Source organism: Manduca sexta, chromosome 16 (assembly GCF_014839805.1).
Source record: "Manduca sexta isolate Smith_Timp_Sample1 chromosome 16, JHU_Msex_v1.0, whole genome shotgun sequence".
Taxonomy (NCBI): Eukaryota; Metazoa; Arthropoda; class Insecta; order Lepidoptera; family Sphingidae; genus Manduca; species Manduca sexta.
This window is the reverse complement of record NC_051130.1, coordinates 10,167,384-10,194,366: the sequence shown is the minus strand read 5'-3', so window position 1 is coordinate 10,194,366 and position 26,983 is coordinate 10,167,384. Positions and strand designations below refer to the sequence as shown.

At 36.2% G+C, this 26,983-nt stretch overlaps 1 protein-coding gene across 1 annotated transcript; it reads left to right on the top strand.

Annotated features, from left to right (window-relative positions):
• Positions 1-5,198: 5,198 nt before the first annotated feature.
• LOC115446525 (putative phosphatidate phosphatase) lies at positions 5,199-26,392 on the top strand. The gene is made up of 6 exons (XM_037439315.1): positions 5,199-5,256; positions 17,294-17,445; positions 22,585-22,782; positions 23,398-23,553; positions 24,125-24,301; positions 24,841-26,392. The coding sequence occupies exons 1-6, from the start codon at positions 5,199-5,201 to the stop codon at positions 24,937-24,939; spliced, it is 840 nt and encodes a 279-aa protein (XP_037295212.1). The 3' UTR covers positions 24,940-26,392.
• Positions 26,393-26,983: the final 591 nt, after the last annotated feature.

Here is a 26,983-nt window from a genome sequence, read left to right as displayed (position 1 = left end):
TCGAATAACAAGAGCTTGTTTGTAATGTAATTTTGAGATAAATAGAGGCATATCATTGTTGGTCTGTTTAGGTACCTATATATACACATAACTACAGTAGAAACCAACATGACTGCCTCGGTGGCGTAGTTGTATTGCATGTCCGGTACAATAGCGCTCTGAGGTCCTGGGTTCGAATCCCGGGTCGGGCAAAGTGATATTTGGGTTTTTCTGCTCAGTATCAGCCCGGAGTCTGGAATTTGTGCCCGATATGGCGATAGGCTCGCCCCCTATCACATCATGGGACGGAACATACTTGGCGAAAAGTGGGTGCCCTAGTTGCGCTTCTCTGCATACCCCCTTCGGGGGATAAAATGCGTGATGTTATGTATGTATGTACAGTAGAAACCGGGTCTCGTGAGGTAAATGTAGATTCATATTAAAGGCAGTTTAATCGCGCAGCATAGCATTGATCTTGTTTGAAAATAGTCGACGCGTTGTTTCAGAGATTTACCGCCGTTTTCAATAAACGATCCCTATCGATATTTCAATCCATCGCGAAAATAGACCAATAGAGAAATGATTATGATTGGTCCTCGCTTACAAATTACATTTGGATTGGTTTATTGAGATGGTATCAAAGATGAGGATTTGGATTGCTTTTTAGAAGCAGTTAAAGGTGATAAGAGTCTACGAAGCAAAAATGTTCAGATACAATTTAACAATGCATTAAACACCTGAATGCCTCGTAGCGTACCGTAACACGTGGTATATGGAGATGTCTCCATATACATTCGCTCTCGACGTCTCAAATTTCTAATTATTTAGTGTGCTTTAACACTTGAAAGCATCGGAATGTTTGCCGGCAAACATTCCGATGCTTCATGGATTAAAGTAAGAGTAAAAACGTTGTTAAAATCGAATTTCTTCAATACGTTACTATTCAAGAATACAGTTATTTTAGTGGTACATTTCATTTTGGATATAAAAAAATACAGTAGGCGATTTTAAAACACCCTGTAATAGAAAGGCTTATATTATTTTAAATGAAATTGCGATCGTCATTTTAGTGAAATAAAAATTTATATTTATAGGTACAAATAATAGATGGCGCTATTTACAATATTTAAATATTTTCATCTGTCTTTTAGTAAATTATAATTAGCTGAAAAATTAATCTTTGTAAACATTTCTATAATCTAGTGCCTTATATCACGAAAGGTAGCGTCAAATTATGTAGAGCCCTTCGCATATAGATTTAATTAAAATATAGTCTATATTTGTGAATTTTTTATGGTCTGTATTCCTTACGTTATTTCGCGCCAAAACTTACTGCCACAAAACAAATATGGCGGCCAATGATATAAAAAATATCTTTACTTGTTACCGGTAATTCAAATTATAAGTGTTGTTCGACTATTCTAAATGTTTAAATACATATTAATAAATATTATAAATTTAAAAATCACAGTAGGCAGCTTCTAAAGCATTTGTAGGTAAAAATATATTCATATATATTGTAGACTATGTATTTAATATATTTGTATAAAAGTACACATAAAGTACATTGACATATCGTTTGTGTTTAAGAAATTGTAGTTATTTTATCATAAGTACATCAATGCAACTTATCATTTATATTATCATTGCCTTAAAATATGATTAATAAAAATACGCGAGCATTTATTTTTTTATAAAATATACATTTCAAAATATCTAGATCTGCATTTTTATATTAAAGGCTACATTTAACCCCACATTTTAAGGGAATTGATGTTGGGCAGAGAACATAATAAAAGTCAAAAGAGGTCACTGGATGCGGGCCGCTTACAATAGGTCGATCTGGAAATCTTTGGGAGAGGTCCATGTTCAGCAGTGGACATCCTGCGGCTGATGATGATGATGAGAGGACATTTGTTTACGCCGTACATAACGCGGCTTATTGAAACGAGCTATCTTTGTTGAGCTTTATCATATTATGGCTTGTCATGATCATGATCCAAATACAAAATGTCGAGTCTTCTCGCAATATCCACTGCCTAAGTGCATAAATCAGACATTTATTTTCTATAATAATTATAACCAAACAAGGGAAGTAATAGGTAACAAAAAATGGAAAATTTAAAACTTAAAATCCCATATAAGACTTAGCAACTTTTTTGTCTCTTCATTTAAATTAACAAAAATACGTGACGTTTAAGAGAAGTCTACGATTCGAAGTTTTGAATTTCGAATAAAGCTGACTACAATTATACGTTAGGTTACCGTTTAAAATCTAGACGGCTTAGGATACGATGAATAATAAGTGTCATTCGCAGCTAGGTACCCAGCATAGACATAATAACTGGTGGTTAAACGATATTGATACATCAGTTGTAAGTGTTTCCGTTGTGTTATTAGACTTGCGCCATGATAACTCGTCTACCGTTATGTGTTAAAACTGGATCGAATTAAACTATATTCATGCAAGAAAAAAATGTTAACAATTTTTTCCACTTTTCAATTATATTTAGTATTCAGTTATAATATATTTCAAAATAAATGTACGCAACGAAATAGTATTTACGAAATTTTGTTACGAAGTTTTCTGTCTTATTTTTTGTTTTTTTTTTTTTTAATCTTAATACTTACATTCATTCAGTCGCTCCATTAAATAATTTATAGAATTTATATGTTAAGACCAACAAAAAGACACACAGAATATACAAAAAAGAAACGTTATGTTTCGGAAAACTACTTCGTTACATACATTTATTTTGAGAAAGTCATTGTAATAATCTAACTATGACAGTTGAAATAATTGCTTACATTTCTTTCCTGTAAAAGAGTATAGTATATAGAAAACTACGGTATAAAGTATGATAACCAAACGTATCATAACGTTTGAGTATTTTGTAAATAAAAAACAAATATCTAATTGTATAGAACTATTACTCGATTTATTTTCTCCGCGGTTTTACAGCTGTGTGAGATAAATGCATTTTTTAACTATGATCTTACCATGCATTATATAAAGGTCTGATTTTTAATCATACTTTAATACTAACATTTACCTTCGTTTCTATTTATTTTGTTATTTATTTTACAATTTTAGTTTCTTTTTCTTTTTTTTGCAATCATAAAGTACAATTATATTAAGATGCAATAAATATTTTATAAATGTACAGTGTAAAGGGTCCATTTTACCCCTTGTTTGTAAGAAAACTAATACTTAACGTTTTTATAATTTGGACACTCAAGGAAGGCCGCATTTCCTTTCCGTTATTGCTCAATTGTATGCAAAACAAGAAATTAAGAAAGAGTTCCTAGCTAGGAGTTGATGTAGGAAGATACTTTTTTGCATATTTGGTGACGCTTAGTAAAATAATTGTCATTAAAATTTTACATAATTCACATTAAAACATATTTAGGGTTTATACAGTAATATTGCCCTGTCATTGCATTTTCAATCTCATAGAAAATATTTTATTCACACTCAAAAATCAATTCGGAATTATTTTTTTTATGTTAGGGGTTTTTGTACATCACCACCATGCTAACCCCATCGTGTCCTAAACATTATGTTCTTATACAAATTGCTTATGAAATTATTAAATATAGCGACTTCAGATAGAGGTTTCGACAAAATACGTTAGGACTAGGCCCCAAAGTCTAATAAGCCTCATTCAAAGCCTCTCTCATAGGACTCGTCCTGACACATTCTTCGAATAAATGGACACCGTCCAAGTAATATTTTTTTATGAACTGAAAATGGACCCTACGCTATATAAAGCTATTTTTCGTTACACGCAGCTCCTTTATTTTTATTTATTGTAGTCATAGTGCACACTATCCGACCATTTTATTGGAATTCCCGCCATTCGCAGTCTATTTATGTAATCGTAATCGATCAATTTAACGCATTTTATACGGAAACTAGGTAATCGATTGTTATAAAATCATTTATCAACAAATCGATTATAGTTAGGGGGCCTATTACGTCTGCGGTGATTAATCCATCTTTTTGCAGTTACGGGAGTTCTATTAAAAAACAGTTTTTTTAGTCATATGGGTAAATAGTTAAAACAACCCCTATTTACTTTTACGGCTATCAAGGATATCCTTCGATTAAAACGCCCGTAATTGCCCCTTTAGACGCAATAGGGCCCCTAACTATAATCGATTTGTTGATAAATGATGATAATATATAACAGTTTATCTGCTTTTAAATAGTAGGTAGGTATATAGATTTGTATTATGAAAACAATTGTATGTTACGTTTCACGGCTTTTATTACTGCTGTAAAAAATTGCAATGGCGGGTTTAAAATAAAATAGTCGGATTTTCACATAGCTCTGTTGTCTAGAAGACATTAAGGCAATGTATTTTTATTCTGTGATATAGTGTTGTAAAAAAAGAATATTACAGATTGCATATTATTTTAAAGTAGATATTAATATTAGGTGCTAGTTAAGTGTATATATTTGTTTGTTTATTTTGTATAATTTTTAATTAGCGACAAAGTTGTAAGGGTGAAATATATATTGTAAGTTGTGGTTAGCTGTTTCGGATTGATTTTTAGCTGGTTTAAATGTTGCGTTAACTTTAACCTATGAGTTAATTTAAAGTAGGCTTAAATGTTAATCTGAACACAGCTACTCTATTTTTTAAGTATATTACGTATAGCGTAAAATCTTCACTGCCTGTAGTTTAAAAACACAGTAGAACGGCAGCTAATATTTATTTACTTTGTACATTTAAAATTATAAGAAGCATAATAAACATATTATTACTCATATGACTGTTTTATTTCTTAACTTAGCCTAACATTTTTCTATAAAGAGAATGACCCACTTTTGTTTTAACGCCATCTGTATTTTCTTCTCCGTACTATTATGAATTATAGCATCCGATCACTGTTAATAATATTTAGCCAATAAATACAGATGGCGTTGTTGAACAAGCGTATAAAAATAGTCTTGACAATAACCTCAACAGTCAATCGTGTATTACAGCAATAAATAACAAAACATTATTGACAATAAATATATTTCATTCAATAATGAGTACAAAGGACTTTCACAAACGGTACTTTTTGCAACTGAGGTGACTAACACCTACCCGCCTACACATTACGTTTACTTTATCAGTCCACCGACCGACTTTATCGCGAAGTGTTGTTTCGTCGGATCTCAGACATATAAATATATAGGAAAAGCGAAATATGTTATAGTTCCAAAATGGCAGTGGACAAAATAATATGGAAGATAATATTGGATTTTGTGGTTTTGGCGTGCGGTGAGTAATTCTAATTTATTTGGTTATGACTGATACTTTCATTTTAGTTTGCTTGTTTATATTGCCGTCTCGTTTTATTACGCTATGAGAAAAAGGGACGGGTATAGCTAAATTTGTAATTTGGGTGTAAGATTCAGTTATTAAAATGAGTAAAAAAACTTCGTAAAACAAGTTTTGTATACATTTTTGTGGTTTTGAAATTAATTTATGTAATCAGTTTTTGCCTTGGCAGAGATAGCCTAGAACAAATACGGCTTTATTCTAACATTAATATAGAATAGAGATGACATAACAACGCAACGGTTTTCTTGTCCTGCACCTCCAAAGTGTATGCAATACATGCATTGATTTTTTTCAAATAACCTCGCTAGTACGTGATGTAACAGCGCCCTTCAAACACTCGTAATTTGAATGATATAGTTCTATATTATCTTCTGATACTCTATCAATGATATCAGTCAGGTATACCGGTTAATCGATATTATATAGGAAGGTATTATATATTAGGTATTAATTGACAATATTTATAGTTTTTGGTTTGTCCCACTCGCATAATCGTTTTTTCCGTGGCAAAATGTAGCTTGAATTATATACATACATATTCTCTAAGAAACCCTTATTTAATTTAGGAAACGTAACATTAAAATGTAAACAAATACAAAGATCTTTGTGAATTTATCGTTCGCTTTAACGGCGAAGGAATAAGTACATCGTGAGGAAACCTGCACATCTGAGAAGTTCTCTATAGGAATTTCGAAGGTGTGTGAAGTCTACCAATCCGCACTAGGCCAGCGTGGTGGACTAAGGCCTTATCCCTCTCAGTAGTAGAGGAGGCCCGTGCTCAGCAGTGGGCAAGTATATAATACAGGGCTGATATTATTATTATATAAATACAAAGGCTTCTACCTATTTGATAATCATCACTACCTATAAGTAGAACGGATTACATTCTTGGGCGTCGCTAGGAGGGCAAGGGTTGGAGGCGCTACCCTAGAAATGCCTGCCGCTAGAAAAAGCCTTGCGCTTACAGGAGAGCCTTGTCTGGTGCAGGCTTTTTGTTGAATTTGACGATTTTTTTCACCGCTGCTAGATGCCCCGCTAGAAATAATCCGTAGCTACGCCAACGTTTATATTCCATCTATCTACTTATCATGGAATTATTATTATATACTCGTGCTACTAGTATTGTATTTTTATTCACAAACCTAAACAAAAAAGTAGTCCAAAAGATAGTTTAATGTTAATTTCTTTTCCTTCTCTGATTTTGGTATAGCTGTTAATTAAAGTGCCTTCATAATTTATATCACCATTTGGGAAATTATATTTTTTTTTTATTTAGAATTTTGTTCGATTCAGTATTCAAAAGTATTCACTATACAGTATTCGAAAGTCGACCGTCGCGTCGAATTTAATATATTTGTAACACATACTTGTTTTCTGCTCATCTTTATATGAATTTTAACCATGTCAAATCTCACACATGTCCAAACCTACGCGTAATACACTTAAAAAGGCGTAGGTAGAAAGTTTTTGCGTTATGTATTATTATAAAGATTTCAATAAGTAGCTATCTTAAGTGAACATATCGGCCTAACAGCACCGCTCTCCCAAATACTGTAATACTTTTCTATAGGTAGTCGTAAAGGCTAAAATATTATAGTACCACAAAGTAATTACACGGGCAGCTTTGTGTGTGTTTTTATGAGCATATGAATAATAATTTATTTATCATTATTAACAAGATCATTTTAATAAAATAATCGTAATAAAGTTAATGTCACTGATAGCTGAAAGGCGCATGCGCATAAAACAAGACTAACATTGTAAAAATGCATTTTTATCCGATAAATTGCTGTTGCGATATTATTAATTTACAGCCTTGTCGCGGTGGTATATTTTTATTGCCTCCGCAGTAAGACCTCTGCGATATTGGGTTTTTCTGCTATTAGTCCGGAGTCTGGAATTTGTGCCCGATATGACGATAGGCTTGTCATCACAGCATAAGACGGGAAAGACAGCTGGGCCCTTATTCTGTATGGTAGTGTAAACGCGTAACGCGGCCGTGTCATGTTATCTTCGAGAAATGTGCGTGGAATGGTATTCTGTAAGTCAAATTTCTATAGTCCTAAACATGATGCGTTGTGTTACGTGCTTGTTACGCACTGTCAAAATAACGTGCGGGATAGAGAATAAGGCCCCTGCAATGTCGATGCCCATACACCTCTGCCTACACCTTCGGGAATAAAGGTGTGTGGTTTTCCATTTAACATAATAAAAGTCATTATCTGTTTTCTGATGGGAAATTACCGGATTATGCACTCTACTGCATACCGATCACTGAATACATGTGTGATACCTGATGGCAAGCGATACGACCACCCATTAACAGTACCATTACCAGATTTTTACCCGACTACGGCGAAACAAGGAAGGGTAAAGATATTAACACTACTACTATGTATGTATGAAAAAAAATCGTTCAAAACAGAACAGAACGTTGCTCGGACAATATTAGTTGTCGGTCGACTCTGTCATATGAGACACTATGGTCTCAAACCCATTATTAAATGTTTGTAGACACTAAACTCAGTCAGCGTAGATCGGACCGTGAATAGATAATGTTTTTAAAGGAATGGTAAGTATAGTGTGGGTAGATACTGTAACTTTGTCGGACAACCAACACAGTCTGCCTTGTAACCATGACGGCTGCAAACTCTAGGAAACACCAGAAGAAAATTAAAACATAAAAAACCGTAATAAAATCCGAGAACTAGTCTTTTTCGAGGTAAGTATTTTTATTTATTCCGACCAGCTACATTCCGAGTTAAACAGGTGCAATTTACTAGGAAGACAGGCCGGCATAATTTTGGCGACATACATACATTTAGTCTACATTGAACTTACATAGTTCACTGTACTCACTTTGCCGCTATAAAAAATGTTTTATTGTCCTTAGCCGCATAATCAGACTACACTCATGCTAATTGGTGTATAAACAAATAAATATTAACTTCTTACCCTAAATACTAACCCTTATTACACCTAAAAGCACATCTGATACGTTATCGGGCGTAATCAACTGAATAAAACAGTAACAGGGGACCTTCCTATCCTTTATTTTGTACATTATTTTATATATAACGGTTATTAATACAAAAAAGGAACAGTTCTGCGAAAACTGCATAAAAATTGGTTAAAAAATGATCTATTTATATTTCAAATATTGCGATGTCCAGAAGTGGGCGCGTTGTACAGCGTAATGCCAATTTATTAATACGAATATCATTGTGATAGTAAATCCGTCTGCTTGTTGCGCTTTTAAAGCTTAACCACTGAACTAAGTTTGGTTTAGCTCCTTTTTCAGAAGATTTGTCACAAATAGAATCACCGCAGCCCAAGCTCAGTCAATAAAGAATATCTACCGACACGAAAGAACCTTAGGCGAAAAAGGACATGTCTCCTTTATAAAATTTGTCACAAGAAAAACTGATATAGAGGTCTTTATAGGCAACAGAAGCCAAAACAAAAAATTTTTAATTTTCCCGTGTCTCAGTCTGTATGTTTGAACACGCATCACGCAAAAACTACTGCATATAATTGAATGCAGTTTTCACCGATTTATTGCTAGAGGTTTAACTTAAAATATGAGCATCGTTATATGCCGAGAAAATATGAATAGTAACTTTTATCCCAGAATAACTTTTGCAGACAGGCGGAGTGCGAGCAAAATCTAATATAAAATAAAGAACAAAATAAAATACCCTAAATATTTTACTTAGGTAGGCCTCACAAGGTTAACCAAACATTTCCGAGCCACTGCTTTATTAGTATAGGGATTCGTTCCTTATGTTATTCACCTGAACTGTATCGGTGTGTGACGTCACACCGACAGAGATAACATTGCCGCGGGGTCAACGCTCCATCGCAAATACGGATGCAAATATGAGATTACAGTTCAACGCAATTTACTTATCAAATAACAGTACGAAAGTGGATCATCATGATAAAACTAACTCGTTAAACAATTTCGCGTTAAGGTGCGAACTGATAGAATTTAGGCAAAGATAAAAAATTGTTTTATCTTTTTTATAATTTCCAAGTACCATTTTATCCTTTTATTCTCTTTTGTAATTTGTCGCTGTATACTTGACTATTAGCGTTTATAAAGATTTCGTGAGACAGGCTCTAAGAAAAGAAAGATGCTTGTAATCGTGGAATGAATTTTCACAAAACATCTAAGTATCACTGCGCAAGGACATTTTCCTCCAACTTTTCTAAAAAATAAATTTATTTTTTATGAATTTTCACTTGCTAGAATGTTGAAGTAAAGCATCGGGAGAAACCATGATGTCCACACGTTCAAAACCCAAGGACACGCACGTCTGACTTCTAAACTTTTATGTGTATTTTGTGAATTATCGCTTGCTTTAACCGTGAAGGAAAAAATCGTGACAAAACATGCATATCTGAATTCTCTATAAGTATTTTTAGGGTATGTAAATCTGCCAACCCGCACTAAGCCAGCGTGGTGGACTTAGGCCTAAACCTTCTCAGTAGTAGGTGAGGGCCGTGCTCAGCAGTGCCACAGTATATTATATAATAGGGGACCGGCCTATGCTTGATTTTGTACATTATTCTATATGTAATAGTTAATAATACGAAAAAGAAGCACTCCTGCGAAAACTGCATAACAATTGGTTAAAAAATGAGCGAGTAATTCATGTTTAAAATATTGTAACGTGCAGAAATGGGCGCGATGTGGGGATATCGCTTCATCTCTTTTTTTCGCACGCGTCGTAATTCCCGATGACTTCACATGTGGATATTTCGTCTCTTTTCTGTTTCTTGTTAATTACCCCTTCCACCTAAATTCAAAGACTTATAACTTGTTGATTTTTTACCGGATTTTAATAATTCCTTCTGTGTTAGAATTTATATTATGCAAATATTTGATAATAGTAAAGAACAAAAATTAGTCCGGTACCCTATTTATCAATTAGGTTTTACCTAAGTATAAAGACAAATACACTAGGCAAGTATATGGCTAAAGAGTAAAACATTATATTTTTTTATACTTACATATTATAATGTATATTTATTGTATATTTACATTGCGCGGCCGTGCAAAAATAACTTACTAGAAGGAACATTGCCCTTTGCGGTTGCCATACGTTAGGTCCAAGCGGGAAAACCAACCATAATATATAGTAAATTATAAAAAAAAAAAATACGGGAAAAGTCACCATTAATTTGTGCAAATTGCAAGTAATTTAAAGTATAAAAGAAATGACCTGGAAAAGACACCTTGAATTGTTTTTATTAACGACTGCTCAATGATATCTGCAAAACTCAGAAGAAACGCGCACAAACCACTTGTTCAATAAACGTCCTAATGAATCATACGGCACAAGACAATTAAATTAAAATATAATAATATACAAATTTCTCGGCGGCGTTTGCGCGGGCGGTTAACAGCCGGGGTGATAATTCAACCGCTCGTGCGCGTGTCTTCAAGTATTATGTGCTATATCTATTTGTATTTTATATTGAAATTATTTAAACCGCAACTTGCATAATATTATCATCCTTAGAAACTCTGGGGTCGTCCATTCCTTATAACGAAAACAATGTCTTTTAATAGTTATTTGTCTCTCCATATCCTACCCCAATTTGTAGTCAAGAAACAATATTTTCACGCAAATTACAGGAATTTGATTTTTTTTTTGAGGACTCGGCTATGGCCTCTCGGCCTGGCGTTACGTGAAGCGAAGCCCGAAGAATTCTCAATCGGCAAGGTACAGAAGTATACCATGACGGTTAGCATAATTATGTCGGCTGGCTAATTGAATTTTTACGGGCGTAGATCAAACTGAGCAGTTTTTACTACCAGACGACTTGCATCAACCTTCTGGAGAATCCATACTAGAGCTCACACAATTGTCCTACCTGATATTTAAACCCGGAACCTCCTTATCCACAGCTATTAACAATAATATAATTTATTTAAATATAAAACTTATAACATTGTGGGACAGAACATGCGGTGAAAAGCAGGTGACCTGGTTGAACATCTGTCTACCCGTTCGGTGATAAAGCATATGTTTGTTTCTTTTAAACTTAAAATATTTTACTATGTAGAATAGAGACAATCACTTCATCAATATAATCATAGTTGCTATACGCGTCACTCAGAGCAACTCAAATGGAAAATTCAGCCTTGGGAAACGAGGAAAAAACAGCGGAAAACCGATTCATGATTCACAAACAATAGGCTACGTGCAATACTCTGAAGAATAGGGACATTAAAGCCTTAGGACTTGATGATGTTATTAGCACTAGTGGTCGAAATTGGACCGTCAGATAATATCGTGTATATCAAATTTGAATCTGTAGATAAAGTGACTGCCCTCACTGGATTGTCTATTGCGACTGCTTTAAAAGAAGCCTTACAAAATAGAAAGATCTTATAGATAAAACCACATAGGCCTTTCAGAGACACGACTTTCAATAATGAAGAACGCGACCAATTAGATATCAAATTTAACGGTTCTTCCCCAGTCCAGAGAACACTGTGCAAAATTTTATGATTCTCTTCCGTTCATGATAAAATAAATTAATTTGAAGCTAAAGTATCATATTTATCGTGAGTACTAAATTATTATCATTATTTATCGTATACGCGAAAGGTCGAGATAAAGCATGATAACGCGTGCGTAATAATTAACATATTTATTTTTTCTTAATCCTTACCTGTAGGACAAGCAATGAAAACTCCTATAATTTTCATTTATAGTAATAATTGCTCTGTATTATATCCCTGGTGGGCACGGGCCTCTTCTATTCTAAGAGAGATGAGGCATTTGTCCATCATAGTAGCCTAGTACGAATTGGCAGACTTCACATACCCTCAAAATAATTATGGAAAATTGAGATATGCACGTTTCAACACGGTTAAAGCAAGCGATAATTTACAAAGTAGACACATAAATTTAGAAGTCAAAGGTGCGTGCCCTTGAGTTTTGAACCTGCGGACATTCGTCTCGCCAGTCCATTCTACTACCAACTACGCTATAGCCACTACTATTTACTATACTATTTTCATTAAGCAACTAAAATATTATGACAAGGACATGCCGATATCTTCTCTTTAGTCTAGTTAGCGTATTAGGGCTGTGAACCGCAGGTTCTGGACTTCCCATTTCTCAGCCCCACTACCAAAATATGGAAATATTCGATAAAGAAAACGCATGTGCGATGCCTATAATTAGAATTTGTACATGACACAGCGAAAACATACACACAATAGTCCACATCCGTATGAAATCATCTACAAAATCTGAATCAGCGCTAGTTGACGTCATTTTCACATCATTCAGGCTTAAATTTATCAAGACATTTGAAGTATACTGTGTCCAAAGTATGGAGAAATAAATACATCAAAAATCTATCGTACAATAAAATATAGATGTGGAATTAAAGATATACTGGTGGTAGGTCTCATATGTGAGAGTCCGCCTGGGTAGGTATCACCGCAATGTCAATTTCTACCACCAAGCAGCAGTGTGTAGTTTATGTTCCGCTTTGATAAGCATTGTAGCCATTGGACACAATGAGACTTAACATCTCATGTCTCAGGATGGCGAGCGCAGTAGAGTACCAAACAATACTTAGTAATTCAAGGTGTTGGATGGTGGTTCTACTGTTTAGGGGCGGTCGTGTCGCTTACCATCAGGCGAACGGCAAGCTCGTCTTGTCGTTCGAAGCAATAAAAAAAAAGATATTCGCTTACAATATTTTTTCTGTCGCGGTATGTAAAGTAATCTAAAAATAAATTAATATAGTGTTTCATAATGCAATCATTATCTTTTTATGGCCGAAGCAGGTAAATGTACGGAACCTTATCATTAGTACCTTATATTGCTAAATCTAAAAAAAAATCTTTGTTTACATCCTATATAAATGATAATTTACAACGTTGTTGTTTACAAATGGTTGCAAATAGTTTATTGGAATCGAACTCGTAATCCTGGTACAACGACTCGGTGATGCTACGGCAATGACCTAGGATATGTAAATGGTAAAGTCAAATATTAAAATGTTTGTTGCGAACACTTGAGATGGGGCATTGAACGCGTTTAATAAACGTAATTTAAGGTAGCGTGACTGTAGGAAGCCCGTTTCCTAACAATGCCTACCATGTTTTTTTTTATACAAAAAACGTACATTTTTAGTTATTTTATTATTATATTTAATTATGTAGTGATATGTTGAAATTTACATAAAAGTTTTTCCTTAAAATAACAAATAATGTTATGAACATAATTAGGTGGGCCTTCCAATGTTACCTTAGAATAAAGGTGTTAAAGATTTTGCGCTAATAACAAAATACCAAATCAATCTAATATATAAAATTAGTGTTTGTTCGTATTTTACGCGCGGCCCAACCGTTCATCCGATTAATATACAAATTTAACTAATCAATTAACTTTATAGGCATAGTACTAGTAGGTCTACTTAAAAAATGGTCTTGGCAAGGACGTCCGCCGTTGCGAGGTGCTTGAGTTGTTTGCTTTTCCTCCTTTAAGTTTTGAATCTTCCGATATTCCGGTTTCCGCTCCCAACTAGGCTATCACCGCTAACATTCGCATTGCAGTATAATAATTTTTTACATACCATTGCTACTAAATCAATTTATTGCTACTAACAAAGGATAATCAGATAATAAATAATGCATTGATAATACAAAGTTTATTGAGTCAATACTTCCCGCAACGAATTTGTCATAGTTTGATGAAAGAATGACTCAGTCAAGTCAATGTATTTGAAAGTGACGCAGAGATGTTGATTGTAACATGTATTAACAAATACATATACATGTCATTACATCCTTAGAAATTTCAGATGTTCACAAATTAATAGTGTTTTTTTTTTTATAATTTTATAACATCAGACTATTTTTGGCTGTGTGGTTTGACTCGGCATTTTCTATTTCTACTCTAAAGGTTCTTTTTACCTTTTTCGCTGCAATCACTTGGGGTTTAAGTTTAGTCTACGAATTTCCTTCAGCGATATATTACTAAAGAACCTCTTGATGCGTTGCACTAGCAGCAATATTTTAATAATTCTAAACATATACGACTTGCGCAAGTCAAGCTTCAAACTAGACAACTCAGTTTGGCGTGATTGTCTCCACGATAAAAAAAAACTACGGAAGTCGACTCCTATAAGTTGTCTTGTTTATTTAAACTTTGCTTAAAGAAAATTTCATCCATGAAGACGCGCCCCATTACTTTCTCTAATCACGTAGTTTGCGTAAGTAGCATGAGCACACGCACACTACGATGAATAGCATCAAGACTGAGGCTTGTATAATTCCCCTTACCCCTAACAATCTTGCTTAAACAGTAGTGGGACGCGTCTTCGTGAATGAAATCTATACTATTATATAAAGCTGAAGAGTTTGTTTGTTTGTTTGTTTGTTTGTTTGTTTGTTTGTTTGTTTGAACGCGCTAATCTCAGGAACTACCGGTCCAAACTGAAAAATTCTTTTTGCGTTGGATAGCCCTATGTTCGTGGAGTGCTATAGGCTATATATCATCACGCTATACCCAATAGGAGCGGAGCAGTAATGCCTAATCTCAGGAACTACCGGTCCGAACTGAAAAATTCTTTTTGCGTTGGATAGCCCTTTGTTCTTGGAGTGCTATAGGCTATATATCATCACGCTATACCCAATAGGAGCGGAGCAGTAATGCCTAATCTCAGGAACTACCAGTCCGAACTGAAAAATTCTTTTTGCGTTGGATAGCCCTTTGTTCTTGGAGTGCTATAGGCTATATATCATCACGCTATACCCAATAGGAGCGGAGCAAAATGGCTAATCTCAGGAACTACCGGTCCAAACTGAAAAAATCTTTTTGCGTTGGATAGCCTTTTGTTCGTGGAGTGCTATAGGCTATATATCATCACGCTATACCCAATAGGAGCAGAGCAGTAATGGCTAATCTGAGGAACTACCGGTTCGAACTAAAAAATTCATTTTGTATTGGATAGCCCTTTATTCGTGAAGTGCTATAGGCTATATATCATCACGCTATAACCAACAGGAGCAGAGCAGTAATGGCTAATCTCAGAAACTAGGAGTTTGAACTGAATAATTCTTTTTGTGTTGGATAGCCCTTTGTTCCTGGAATGCTATAGGCTATATATATGATGAAACATGATGCAAAAACGGGGACAATTTATTAGTTTTGAGAGCTTCTGTTGCGTGCGCTGCGTAAACGGTTAAAGTTATGCAACAATAATGTATGACGGGATTGTTCCTCTTAAAAAGTTCTACAAAAATATATCATAAAACAAAGTCCCCCGCTGCATCGGTCTGCCCGAACGTGTTAAACTCAAAAACTACCCAACGTATTAGGATAAAATTTGGTATGGAGACAGTTTGAGACCCTGGGAAGAACATAGGCTCCCGGGAAAAATATATAGCGTGACTTTTATAACGGAAAACTTTAGCCCGAAAAACTTTATAACGCGGGCGGAGCCGCGGGCAAAAGCTAGTTACCTATAACTAAGATCCAAACATCTTCATTATATCGATAAGGAATATAGAACAAAGCTAAATTGTTATAAATGAAACAGATTTATTACAATACAATACTACAGAGAACGCTTGGAATATTCTATTATCCTTTGCCTCTTTATATTGTATACAAATAAGTTATTGTTCATTAAATAATGCGAATGCATTGTGAATAGTAAAATGATAAGTACTTGCAACGTATCTAACACTAACTTATTCTCGTGACTGCGTTATAGTCCATTCCCAAAATTAAAAGTAACTTATAACAATTGAGGTATGACTAAAAGGGATTTCGAGTCCACTCTCAAGTAACCAATATAAAAGAATTTAGAAAACATTTCCGATAAAATGATAATATTTTTACTTTTGTATAAACAGTCATTTGTTTGTATAATTAACGCAGTCGCGGTCTATCATCATCATCATCATCATCAGCCCGTTGCAGTCCACTGCTGGACTTATGCCTCTCCCAAGGTACGTCACAGAGCCCGGACTGTGGTTTATGCATCCACTCGCTGCCTCTTGTGCAAGTGGTCCCGCCATCTGGTCAGAGGGCGTCCCACGCTACGTTTACCAAGACGCGGTATCCACTCCAGAACACACTTACTCCAGCGGTTATCAGTCCTGCGACATATGTGGCCAGCTCATTGCCACTTCAACCTAACTTTCAGTATATAGTCGCGGACTATATATAAGGGAATTTAGGGCTGTAGCCTAGGGCCCCGTCGATCCTATTCCCATTAAATACAGTAGACAATATTTAGTTGTTGGTGTAAGTATCTGTCATATTAAATAAATGAAATATTTTACTATCCTCTGTTTCTTCCTCGTGTACATTGTTATCCAAAATCGTTTCTTAACAAGGTGGCAATTATTTGACTAATAAGCAGGCCCTGAAACTAGAATTAGAGCAGGGCTCAACCAACTCTCGGTCCGCCCTAAAATTAACTAAACACTTTTCGTTAATATTGTAATAAACCTGACGTATATTCCTAGTAAGCCGATGAATTAAGATACTAAATAATAATACCAGCCATTTAAACTATCCCACTGCTGGGACAGGGCATTCTACAATGAAGTTTGGGTTTGGTCTTTCCTCCGCGCTAAAGGCAGGCATCACATACCTTCGAATTTTATACAGAATTCTATTCACATTTCCTAATCTTATTTTCCTTCATTGTTAAATCCGATTATTATTGAGGATACAAACTTCGTCAAAACTTGGTCTCTGCACTTCGTTCCATCTAGTTATCAGTTGCGAAAGGTCATATAACCCAATTCCTGCCAGCTTTCCTTTCATAATTGATGTACAATCTAATTATAAACATCAGAAGAATTTGGAGACCGAAGCATATTGGTACCTACATATTGTCCCGGGTTCCTTATAGGGGAATTTCGCCCTTTACCATTGCTAGCTAATAAGAATGCTAATGAGTTTTTGTGAATATTTTCCAGTGGCATTTCCTCTCCTGGCGCTGCTGCTATGGGTAGAACCTTACCACCGCGGCTACTTCAATGATGATATGTCCCTGCGCTTACCCTACAAGGAGCAGTCCATATCTGAAGTTCTACTGGGCTGTTTGGGGTTCGCGCTCATTATTGTTACGGTAAGGAAACTCTTCCAAATTGTCTCAGTAATAAGTAATTCGCATAGACTTTTTTGAAGCATTCTCAGTACTTAATGTGTGGACGGCATTGACCTTTTGTAGCATTCAGAAATGGTTTTAAATCACAATATTATTGTTGTTGTTGGTAGGATATACTTTATATCCGCCCAGAATTGAATTTGTTGTTCATGTAAGCTATTGGTAGCTGTATTAATAGTGTTATGCTGTAATTCTGTGTGCTGTATATACGCCTCTTTCTCACGAAGGGGTAGGCAGAGGTTAGTGCAGTCACTTTTCGTCGTGTTTTTTCCGTCCCATGATATGATAGGAGTGACTATAAGTATTTTGCTGGTGATAGGATATATTTTATATCCGCCAGGATGGCGATTACCGTACACAAGGTGTTAAAACCCGGTATAGTGGCGCACACACAATATACAATGTGATGCTGCATGCCGTGGCCGTGGCCACGCAGCACAATGCTGCAGTATATAATATATTCTACGGTTGTCCCGTTTATTTGTACCAAACACCTCATAATCTTTCGCATTAATTTTATCGATAGGCTCGGTAGTAAGTAAGATTCATATTATATATGAACTTACGTCGAATTGATATGAATCACTTGTCACATAGTCACGTACTCAAAGTCCGATATGTCCCTCGAATTATCAGAAAATATAGTTTAACTTGTTATCGAAATACGCTATCTATATCGCCAGCTGCACGTGGTCCTCTTGTTTCTCTATGACTAGTCAAAAGGGGTCACTATTTATACTTTTATACTAATAATAATAATAATATCAGCCCTGTATTATATACTTGCCCACTGCTGAGCACGGGGCTCCTCTACTACTGAGAGGGATTAGGCCTTAGTCCACCACGCTGGCCTAGTGCGGATTGGTAGACTTCACACACCTTCGAAATTCCTATAGAGAACTTCTCGGATGTGCAGGTTTCCTCACGATGTTTTCCTTCACCGTTAAAGCGAACGATAAATTCACAAAGAATACACACATGATTTTTTAGAAAAGTCAGAGATGTGTGCCCTTGCGATTTGAACCTGCGGACATTCGTCTTGGCAGACCGTTCCACGACCAACTAGGCTACCTTTTTATACTAAAGATGTCATATAATATCTATAGTATACTGTTATACTCAAAATTAAACTATTTTTCGGATTTTATCGCGGTTTTAATATTTTAGTTTTCTCCCGACGTTTCGATGTTTAGTCCCCCCGTGACCACGAAGGCTGCAAAGTCTTCGAAACGAAAAATAATTTAATTTTAATGTCTAACATTCGCGTAAACATAAGAAATCATTATACTGTTATACTATAAATTTTAGTCATTGATGAAATTAAATAGGCCAATTTTTTTGTTTAAAACACTTTACAATGATCATTTGGTGATTATGGTATTTGTGATAACAATCACTTACTTATCATCACTCACTTTGTAGGACGAAAATAGCTATTATGACCTGGAATATATATTATGTATGTCACAAAAGTAAAATCCTCCTGGCCGAATTTCGACCACGGCGGCTAATCTCAATGGAGATCAGCCAGGTACGCAGGATATATTATAGTGCACAAGTGTGTGCGCAGTACACAGTTGCACTCACTGTTCCGTCACTCTCATAGTCCGGTGCGATCCGACATTACCGGCGAGAGATCAGGCGTAGGACCAACGGCTTTACGTGCTTTCCGAGGCACGGGGGTATCACACCGCCAACTTCCTGATTCCGAGCTGCGACTGAGTAATTATTAACATGAACAAACCCAGTCACAATTACTTTGGCCCGACCCGGGATTCGAACCCAGGACCTCAGCGCGGTATTCGTACTTGTACCGTGTCCAGTTACAACTACGCCATCGAGTCAGTCATGTCACAAAAACAGTGAATACGGAATATTATAAATTATAGGAAATACTATGTTTAATGTATAAATTGATAGTTTGATAATTAAAAGAAGTGCAAAAGTAAAATGCCAAGAAAAAATATATAATTTCTAAAGGCCGTATGACGTAAACGGAACAGGTCTAACATGGAGAAAGCAAAATCATGATATTTTCCACTTACAATTAACACATGATATTTATTAATATTATAAACTCCTCGCAGTTTCACCCGCGTGAAAAAGAAAATCCGGGATAAAAGTCCCTTTTTATATTTTAAGAAATTAAAAGTAGCCTATAGCAAGCAAGAGTAATGAAGTTTTAGATTAGTAAAAAAAATTGCAAAAAGTAATTCCAGATATTAGAGTGTTTAAACAAACACACAGTCCAACTTTGTATATTAATATAGATATGAGTTTTTTACCTACATAACTCCCTGATAAGGCGATAGGCTCGCCCACTATCCCAATATGGGACGGAATATACAGCGAAAAGTGGGTGAACCACTTCCGTTGTAACTACCCCCTTCGAGAATGAGAGGCATGAAAGTGTCTCTCTCTCTGTCCCAGTGTATGTGTGTGTGCTAAGGGAAAGAAGTGGGGGGGTTCTACATACATACATACATAACATCACGCATTTATCCCCAAAAGGGTATGCCGAGGCGCAACTAGGGCACCCACTTCTCGTCAAGTAAGTTCCGTCCCATGAAGTGATAGGGGGCGAGCCTATCGCCATATCGGGCACAAAATCCAGACTCCGGACTGATACTGAGCATAAAAATCCAAATATCACTTTGCCTGACCCGGGATGCGAACCCAGGACCTCAGAGCGCTATTGTACCGGTCATGCAATACAACTACGCCACCGAGGCAGTCATCTGTAAATGCCTGCATGCGCAGATTAGTATCGTGGGTGGTGTAACATGTGTCTATTTAAAAACGTTTGAGCAATATCTTCCACGTGCTTAGCTTTCAACCTGATCAACATTGAAATCTGGTCTTACGTCCGGTCTTATATTACGTCAAGACTTATCTGTTGTGTGTTTTATTTAGGACTAGCTGACCCGACAGACGTTGTCCTGTCTTAACTATGTTACGGGCGCATTCTGTTGATAGTTGACAGTTGTTTCAAACCACTGACAGTTATGTAAAATTAATATTGTCGTTAAGTTTTCTTAAATTTTGTAATTTTCCGCGCAATTTTTTGATTTTTTTCTTTCATAAGAACCTTCTCCTGACAATAACAAACGCAACAAAAAAAGTAGTGAAGTCGGTCCAGCCGTTCACCCGTGATGGCGTGACCAAGGGAAATAGGGATTCATTTTTATATATATAAATATATAGATAGATATAGCAGCTTTACTTAACATGTGGTTCCAGAGTTGCATGTGGCTTGCGAAGCTGACTTGTAGAGCTGCAATTGCGTGCGACTGTGTAGCCGTTTAACTTTAAAAGTGGCCCATTTCTCAAAATAATTGAGCTTTGCGGATGATAGGATATATTTTATATCCGCCCAGATAGCGACCACCGTACACAAGGTGTTAAAACCTGCCATAGTAGCCCACGTAAGTCTGTCGTGTTCCGAAATCAGCCTCTGTATATCCGGCAGCATAATTGCGTCGACTGTCGAGGGGTAATCATCTCTCGTCAGTCGACATTCTATTGGACCCCACTCCACTTACTATCAGGTGCAGTGGAGCCACTTTGCCCGTATAAAAAAAGCTATACATTAATTATACCTCTAAAAATACAATCATTGACTTAATATGAACAATTTTTATTCAAAATATTTTTAATTACAGTATATAGTCCCTACAAACACGCATATGGCCTGCCTTATCGTAAGCGATTGCTGAACTTGCATCGGTAGTCGCCAGGTGCATTATACTCATTCTTAAACTTTTTATGCATATCATAGGAAATTCTTAAAATTCCTAATCGAAATTCTTAGTCATACACCATGTAAATTCGAAAGGCAGTTTAGCGGCTCAGGTCGTTCCACTCTTTTATTTTCGAACGAACCTTTATTTCCCTTTTTTAATGTATGGATGATAATTTTGTAAAGTCGTACGACCCAGCGTCAATCCACCCGAACATGAATGATCGATAGACCTCATCTGTAAAATTAAGGACGTACATACACCGTATAGGCGGCGATAGCCTAGTTGGTTGTGGAACGGATTGCCAAGACAAATGTCCGAAGGTTCAAATCCCAAGGGCACACTAATCTGACTTTTCTAAAATCATGTGTGTATTCTTTGTGAATTTATCGTTCGCTTTAACGGTGAAGGAAAAAATCGTGAGGAAATCTGCACATCTAAGAAGTTCTCTATAGGAATTTCGAAGGTGTTTGAAGTCTACCAATGCGCACTAGATCAGCGTGGTGGACTAAGGCCTAATCCCTCTCAGTATTAGAGGAGGCCCGTGCTCAGCAGTGGGCAAGTATGTAATACAGGGCTGATATTATTATTATACACCGTATACGGACATACCAACCAAAACCCTGCGCTGGCTATATTCTGCGCATTAGGAATGTCACGTTTATTTGGCGAGACGTGCTCAGTTGGCCATAACTGATTCCGTAGGGGTCGCCTAGTGTCATCAGTTAATGCCTGTTAATCACACTGTTCCACTCTCATCTATGCAATCACTCTTAAGTCCTACTAATATTATAAATGCGAATGTGAGGATGGATGTATGTTTGTTTCTCTTTCACGAAAAGACTACTGAACGGATTTGGATGAAACTTTATACTTATATTAGTTATACATCAGAATAACACATAGGCTACAATTTGTAATGATTTTGTGTAATTTGGTCATAATATAATGATACATATCAAGTAGGGAAAAAAATATCGCGGAAATCACCTTCATGCGGGCAAAGCCGCGCTAACTAAGCTATTATCTATAACCTGGGCTGGCCCGTTCATAAATCGAATAGAACGACTGTTCTAAGCGTCAAGGTTCGGAGCCCTCTGGCACTTGGTGGCGGAGGCTTTTCGATGAAGCCATGGAGCGATTTTTAGAATTATTTTTTGTCTGTATGTTAGCGCACATCTCCAAAACTATTAAACGGATTTTCATGTAGTTTTCAATGGTAGACAGATTATAATTAGTAGCAGAATATACGTTTAATCAAATCGGATATTGTAAAGTAATCATATTTGAAATTTACTTTAAACTGTGGTTACAATTCTACAATTTTAATAAATAATAATTACGATTAACTCTTTTTCAGGTTATAGCGACGGAAATAGTCCGCGACAGGCAAGGGAAAGGTATAGGGGAGAAGTTCCTGTCAGGATCATTAATCCCGGGATGGATATGGGAGAGCTACACCACCATAGGAATATTCACGTTCGGCGCCGCGTGCCAGCAGCTGACTTCGAATATAGCCAAATATGTGATCGGCAGGCTGCGACCGCATTTCTTTGCTGTAAGTACTCATTGTGATACCTATGACACAGGTTCTCCTAGCTTAGGCATCAGATCATTTTCTTATTACGACAAATGGAATTAAAAAACAATGAACAACTGTAACATTTGTACTCCAACTGAGTTTGTAATATTTGTCTGTTTTGATACAAATAAATTAATTATTATTATTATTCTCTAATTAATACAATCGGTCTTACTCATAAAAAATAATTTTAAGTTGGATTTCTATCAATACATCAGTGAAGAACTGTATTCAATTCCATATAGTAGATTTTATGTTTTTTTTATTGCTTTGAGTGACGAGGTGAGGTTACTGATGGTAAGCAATACGACTGCCCATAAACAGTAGAAACATCATCCAACACCTTGAATTAGAAAGTATTGTGTGGTATTCCACTGCGCTCGCCATCCTGAGACAAGTCTCATTATGTCCAGTAGTTAACTGGCTATAATCCTTTTCAAACCAGAACGCAACAGTGACTCCGCACTGCTGCTTGGCGGTAGAAATACATAAATATTGCGGTGGTACCTACCCAGACAGACTCCCACATATGAGAGACCTACCAGTAAAAGTGGAGTATATTTTCATTTGACTCCCTGTTTTTCGTTTCAGGTTTGTGCCCCGCAGCCAAGAATTACACCCGCTCCGGCTTACATCCAAGATTACGAATGCACGAGTGGGAAAAGCGAAGCGATGTTAAAAGACATGCGGTTGTCGTTCCCCAGCGCGCACTCTAGTTTTGCTATGTACTGCGCCATTTTCTTTATTGTAAGCATCGATTAGTATGTACCTTTTATTTAGTATGTTGGGGTAAGTTCGAATCTAGGGTAAGATCGGTTAAATTACTGCTAAACCAGACTTTTACAGACAACAGAACCTCAACTTCACTGATTACTGACGTGGTCTTCGTTGAAGTTTACCAGTAAATTGAATGAACGGTCTTTCCCCCAGATTCTATGTTACACCTATATTTATCATTATATTTGCAACCAATTAATTTCAAACAAATGTGAAATAGCATAATTTATGAAACTGTGAATTGAGAATAGGTGCGTTCCTGTATTGCGAAGCTTTTCTTGATACTTATGGACCCGTCTACTGATTTCAAACGCTTTTGATTTTTTATTTATGATTTCAATATTTTTCCGTGTTAGACTTTATGAATTGAGAAAGGTAAAAAAGATCGCAGGAACCCATTGGATACAGACCACTTCAAACAGATTGGTCTGGAAATCCTTGGAAGAGACTTATGTTTAGCGGTAGACTCCCAAAGGTTGAAGACGAAGAATAATAGGATTTTTTGAGAAAAGTAAAACGCAAGTGAAATCTTTATTTCCAGTTGTACATACAAGTGAAGGGCAAGTGGCGCGGCTCTAAGTTGCTGCGACACGGCGTGCAGTACGCGGCGCTGATGGGCGCGTGGTACGTGGGGCTGTCGCGCGTGGTGGAGCACATGCACCACTGGAGCGACGTCGGCGTTGGTTTCCTCATCGGCGCCGCGTATGCTGCTCTCGTGGTGAGTTTCTGATCCAATGCCTAAACTCCCCCACATCGATCGTATTAATTTGTCTGCTATACGTTGTCTAATTATAATCCGAATTTCTGTTTAAGACATCGATATTTATATAATACGTACCAGTGCCGGATTTATATTTTTTATGAGTGTAGGCCACTTTATTTCTGCCGCCCCGTGTAGATAAGTTTATGTATATATGTATGTATGTATTTAGGTTTCTAAAATACTTAATAATTTTCCATTTGTTTATATTATGGAAGGCACTGAAGTTAAATAAACGAATGATTAATTAAATCGAATGAGCATCCTCTTAAATCTGCCCCTAAGAGGCTGCCGCCCATAGGCAGCGGCCTATATGGCCTATTTACAAATTCAGGACTGCTACGTACTAAATTTGGCGTTCCGAACATTCACTGTGTTCAACTGAATTAAACTGCAATCCGTTCAAACATAACCATTACATTTTAATAGTTATAAGTAATTAATAAGTGCAATTGGTTTGCTACAATCGTTCTAATCAAATAAATACATTGTTCCAGTTCGTGTTCGTCCTGAAGCCGAAGAAGTACGGCCTCCCGACCGCCTGGGACCAGCCCGCGCCGCAGTCCGCGCTGCCGCGGCCCGCGCTTGCGCGGTGACCACTCCCACTACCCCCACCCCGCACGCTACACAATAAACCCAGGATATTCTAGAACCCAATTAACATAATACTAAGGGCTATGAAGCAACTCAGTTTCGCTCTGAAGTGCGATATCAGATGAGACGCTGTGAAATTGAGGTCAGCTTAAGATAGTCCCTGTTTAATAAACAGATAACAACATCTCAAGTGATAACTTAATTTCATATGACGGATTTTGACGGCTGAGTTTTGTTTCTTGCCAACGTATCTCAAATCAAGCACGCAATTTACAGTTTAAGTATTGTTTATTAAATAGTGCAATGTTTTAAATGGCTACTTAAGATTGTACTCAAAAGTGGGATTTATTTATAAATACGGCCCTAAGACCCCTGATATAACCTCACAAATCAAACGAAAGTTTTCCGTACACACATACATATATTTAAAAACACTTACAGGCAAACTGTTGGTTGAGAATTCGATAACAAATGCTGTAAAGCCTCCTGTAAACGTGCGTGTCTTTGGTAATGTGAAGAGAACCCTATAGCAAATATTTTACACTATATTTTACTTTAACATCATGTTTTATATTTGCATTAAACTGTAAATACGGTATCATTTAAGAGCTATTTAGGCGTAGCGCAGATGGTGTTAATTTTTTGCATGTTACAATAGGTACTACGAAACTTTGTTGCTTTCACAACTGTTGATTGAGTTAGTGATTATTGGAGTAACTGTGGTATATGAAAATGAAAGATGGCTCCATGTCGTGCAATTTGACTCCGTCTGCGTAGTGCCTTATTTTAAGTGTAGAAGGTAAAGTTCTAAGAACAGTCGTCCGAAGTGCAAATAAATAGAAGAAATACGCCGGTTAATCGTAGTTCAATTGTTTTTTTTAATAACTCAAGAAGTAAGTAATCTAACGAATTTACGGTATTTTTGCACAAAGAATATTTGTAAAAGGCTGTGATTTGAGTATTTGATCGATAAATTCAATTAATATAAAATTTGACATTCCGTCCTAAACACTAACAAAAATATGCAAAAAGGTAAGGTTTAAAAATCTGTATCAAAATGGTGCATAGGTACAATTATTTATAAGTTAAACAAATAATGTTTGAAATAATAGCAGAAATAACTACTTTTATGACATTTTAAAACATTCCAAGTCGACTGATTCATGAAACTAACAAAATGAAAGTACAGAAACTTAGTACAAAGGCAAACTAATTTATTTATTTTCTCAATAATCTCTTAATGCAACCTTGTCATTGTCAACGCATTTATTAGACTACTTCCAATTTTATGGTCTTCATTTTTAAGTCGTCTTTTCATTGACTGGCCTATACGTATTGATTTATATGCAAAAGCGTAAGTTGTATTTTATAATTTAAAAGTATGGAAAAGTGATAAAATTTGTGATTATTTCAAAATATGTTACCAGTTAATAAATAAACTATTTTAATTAAAAATAATATTGTTTTTTTATGATGAGAAATCATCATCAGCCATATAATCCACTATTGAACATAGACCTCCTCTAAAGACTTTTTTTAATGCTTTGACACTGGCTACAATTTTCAAACCGAAACACAACAGTGACTACACACTGTTGGCGGCAGAAATAGACATTGCGGTGGTAAAATTTTCAGACGGACTAGGATCCAGCATGTTTCTACGAAGTTTATCAATTCATCTCTTCACATCTGTTCACCAGGTGGACGTCCACCGCTGCGCTTGCTGGTACGTGATCTCAACCCGAGAATTAATTTGCGCCATCTGTCGTCAGTGTTGCGAACTATATTCCGCTGATCCTTTAGCTTGCTAACCCGTTGGGCTATGTCGATAACTTTCGTTCTGCTAATCTCATTTTTAATTTGATCGCGTAAATACCGACCAAAGCCCTCTCCATAAGCCGCTGTAACCGCCGTCTTAGGCGGCCCATAGTCAGAGCTGGTAGAAAAACAAAAAACAGTTTTTTTCAATATTAATATTATGAATCGTTGGATTTCGCCATTAGAAACTATTTTAATCTACTAATATTATAAATGCGATAGTGAACA

Bases quoted from the DNA above. Each gene is read 5' to 3' on its own strand.
- LOC115446525 (XM_037439315.1), top strand. From the start codon at position 5,199: ATGGCAGTGGACAAAATAATATGGAAGATAATATTGGATTTTGTGGTT. The intron at 17,446-22,584 runs GTAAGGAAACTC...ACTCTTTTTCAG, and splicing joins TCGCGCTCATTATTGTTACG to GTTATAGCGACGGAAATAGT. The intron at 23,554-24,124 runs GTAAGCATCGAT...CTTTATTTCCAG, and splicing joins ACTGCGCCATTTTCTTTATT to TTGTACATACAAGTGAAGGG.